Source organism: Malurus melanocephalus, unplaced genomic scaffold (genome assembly GCF_030028575.1).
Source record: "Malurus melanocephalus ecotype Western Australia unplaced genomic scaffold, MMel_1.1 scaffold_1376, whole genome shotgun sequence".
Classification (NCBI taxonomy): Eukaryota; Metazoa; Chordata; class Aves; order Passeriformes; family Maluridae; genus Malurus; species Malurus melanocephalus.
This window is the reverse complement of record NW_026624608.1, coordinates 31,820-35,353: the sequence shown is the minus strand read 5'-3', so window position 1 is coordinate 35,353 and position 3,534 is coordinate 31,820. Positions and strand designations below refer to the sequence as shown.

General features: G+C 65.6%; 1 protein-coding gene across 3 annotated transcripts in view; it reads left to right on the top strand.

Moving 5' to 3' along the window:
• The window catches only part of S100A1 (S100 calcium binding protein A1), a 4,085-nt gene extending 1,767 nt beyond the window's left edge, over window positions 1–2,318 (top strand). Inside the window, exons 1-3 of one of the 3 annotated variants that reach the window (XM_057387798.1) lie at window positions 7–212; window positions 1,783–1,931; window positions 2,033–2,318. In XM_057387798.1, coding sequence (XP_057243781.1) covers window positions 125–212; window positions 1,783–1,931; window positions 2,033–2,176 — 381 coding nt within the window. In that variant the 5' untranslated portion in view covers window positions 7–124 and the 3' untranslated portion in view covers window positions 2,177–2,318. Of the gene's footprint in view, window positions 1–6; window positions 213–1,108; window positions 1,374–1,782; window positions 1,932–2,032 lie in introns of those variants that run through there. The other 2 variants (XM_057387797.1, XM_057387799.1) reach the window with 2 other exon arrangements.
• Window positions 2,319–3,534: the final 1,216 nt, after the last annotated feature.

Genomic DNA, 3,534 nt, shown 5'->3' with positions numbered 1-3,534 from the left:
TTGGGGCCGGGTCCTACTCCCCCAAAACGTTCGGGGTTCCGGGAATGTCCAGCTCCGCTCGTGGCTCTGTCCCCTCCTCTGTCCCCTCCTCTGTCCCCTCTGTCGCTCGGGTTATTTTTGGGCAATGCCCGTCCCCGTCACGAGCAGCTGCTGCCGGTGTTACCGGAACCCCGCCCGCTGCCGAGCCGCTCCGGGGAACGGGGACAAAGCCAGTGAGTGTCACCGGGGGTCCTGCCCGGTGTCCCCAAAGCCAGGCTCGGGGTCCCACCCCCCCTCCTGGAGCCCCCCAGACCAAAATCAGAGCTGCCTTTTGGGATTTTCGCTTCCATTTGGGGTTCCCAATCCCAGCCGGGACCTCCACCCCGGTCCGGCCCCCAAAATTCCGGGGTAGAACCAATTTTGGGGTCCTCAGCAGGGCCCATCCCCGGCCGCGGATGGACAGGAAATGTGGGGAGACGGGAACGGAGGGAGCGGGATGTAATTAACCCCAAATGAACCCCAAATTAGGGCTGGAACCCGGGAGGAAGAGCCCGGCACCTCCCGGCTCTTGCGAAAACGCGGCTCCGGTTTGGGAAAGGGTCCCAAAAAAAGGGGGAACGAGGAATTTGGGGGCTGAGGAATGCGGGGCCCGAGCTCCCCCGGGGATGCCGGAGCCGCGGAGGCCACGGGGGTCCAACCGGCGCGGATCCGGGGCCGTAACGGGATCCTCGGGATTATCAGCATCGCTCGGAATCCGGTTTCTTGGCCGAGGCGTTGCTGGAGCAACGTCCGGCTCGGGATTGTGGGGCCTTTTGAGCCGGACAAGAGGCCTTTGAGAGCGCGGGGGGCCCGCGGAGTCACCCGATAGCCCCCGCGGCTCCCCCCGGGCCCCGCTGGCTCCCGGYGACACCGGATAGCTTTATCAGCCGCGGCGGCGGGGAGGGCACCGAGCCGGGCCCGCCGCTCCGGCCCCGAGCCGCTGACAGATGGGGGATGCCGCCGGTGACACCGCGGGGTCACGGTGTGGCCATCTCGGTCACGCGGGGGTCCCCGGTGGGGTTTGAGCCCGGGGAGGGACCCCCGAGCCGGTCCCGGGTTTTTTCAATGTCACCGGAGCGCAGCGCGGTCCGGAGCACACGCGGGGATGGGGACACGGGGACCGGGAGCCCCCCGAGGTGACACCGCCACCTCAGCCGTGTCCCCATGGTCTGGGGGTGCTGTCCGGGGTCACCCCGGGGGTTTTGCCCCCCAAGCTCGGCCCCCGCGGGGGTGGCCGGCGGTGCCAGCCGGGCTGTCCAGCCCCGGTATCGGATCCTCCCGGAGGGAGGGGGTTTGGAGCTTATTTAACGTGCCCGGCGGGCCGGGCGGGCGCACTCGGAGCGCGGGGAGCTCAGGTGAGCGCAGGTGACTCTGTCCCGACCCCCCCCCAAAAAAAAAACCCCGAGCCACCGGGGACAGCGGGACCCCGCTCCGGAGCACCCCCGAGGGGTGGGTGACACCGGGGGGTGACACCGGGGGGTGACAGCGAGGGGTGACACCGGGGGGTGACACCGGGGGGTGACAGCGAGGGGTGACACCGAAGGGGGGGTCCGGTGGGTGACACCGGGGGTGATACCGGGGGGTGACAGCGAGCTGGGGATCCCATGGGTGACACCGGGGGGTGGCAGCGAGCCGGGTGACACCGGGGAGTGATACCGGGGGGTGACAGCCAGCCGGGAAGTCCCGTGAGTGACACCGGGGCGTGACACCAGGGGGTGACAGCGACCCGGGGGTCCCATGGGTGACATGCCGGGGGTCCCGCAGCCTCAGCCATGGGGTCGCAGCTGGAAGGGGCCATGGAGAGCCTGATCAACGTCTTCCACCACTACTCGGGCAARGAGGGCGACAAATACAAGCTGAGCAAGAAGGAGCTCAAGGAGCTGCTGCAGAGCGAGCTGGGATGTTTCCTGGAGGTAACTGGGACCAGTCCGGGACTGGGGGGCTCCTTTTCCCCCTCCTCACCGGGGGAACGGAGGCTGCCCGGTCTCCGGGGCTCACCCCGTGCCTTTTCCAGACCCAGAARGACGCGGGGGCCGTGGAGAAGATCATGCAGGACCTGGATGAGAACGGCGACGGGGAGGTGGATTTCCAGGAGTTCGTGGTCCTGGTGGCCGCYCTGACCGTGGCTTGTAACACTTTCTTCTGGGAGAACGCCTGACCCCCGCCCCGGCCGCAGCGGGACGAGGATCCCCCAAAATTCAGAGCCCATCCCATCCCCAGCTCGCCCCCAGCTCGCCCCCTCAGCATTTTCCCAGGGGATCCCCCCGGGATTCAGCTCCGCAATAAAGGCACCGACCCAGCTCGAGTGGTCTGAGCTCATTCATTGCCCATGTCGGGATCCTGAGGGGTTTCAGGGAATGTTTCAGCTCTGGGGTCACAGGGAAAAGTCGGTCTGGGTCACCCCAAGAGCCTGGAAACACCTCTGGGGTGCAGCCCGGGATTTACTCTGGGATTTATCCCGGGATTTACACCGGGATTTACCCCGGGATTTACCCTGGGATCTGCGTCAGGATTTACACCGGGATTTATCCCGGGATCTACCCTGGGATTTAACCCGGGATTTACCCTGGGATTTAACCCGGGATTTACTCCGGGATTTGTCCCGGGATTTATCCTGGGATTTACCCCGGGATCCACCCTGGGATCTAACCCGGGATTTACCCCGGGATTTACCCCGGGATCCACCTCGGGATTTACCCCGGGATCCGCCTCGGGATTTACGCCGGGATTTATCCCAGGATCTGCCCTGGGATCTAACCCGGGATTTACCCCTGGATTTACCCCGGGATCCGCCCGGTCCTCCCGGGGCGGGATGACCCCAGGGCGGGCGATCCCGGCCGGGGTCGGGGTTCGGGACACGGGATTTAACCCGGGATTTGGGAAGAAGGAGGGCGGTGACAGGCTGGGACTCGCCGCAGGTGGCTCCGGAGGCGCCGGCACCGAGCCCGCGGGGCCGGAGGAACCGGTTGGGATGTCCCGGCCCCGATGGGACAGGCAGGACCGGCAGCGCCATCGTCCGCCCGCGGTGCCCGCTCGGGATCGGCCCCGCCGGGACAGAGGGGTCAAGGAATAGCAGGAAAAATGTCCCCAGGGACATCGGGGGTGTCCCGGGCTTGGACTGGGTGATTTTAACGATCCCTTCCAACCGCACAATACCATAACCCCMGGATTCTACACGATCCCAGGAGTCAGGAATTTTGTGGTTCCGTGATTCCACAGTTCTGTGATGGAATAATTCCGTGATCCCGTGTTTCTGCCGTTCTACCATTCCACCATTCCGCCACGATTCGATGGCAACGGGGGCTGAGAAAACCGACGGGGAATTCCATAGGTCCGAGATTCCACCTTCAGGCTCCAATTCTGTGATTCCATGCCTCCCCGAACTTTCCATGACGATCCCACGGTTCCATGACGATCCCATGACGATCCCATGACGATTCCATGACGACACCCCGCCGCTATGACGTCACCGGGACACCGCCCCCGATTCCCCGCCAAACCGTTCCCGCCCCTCTC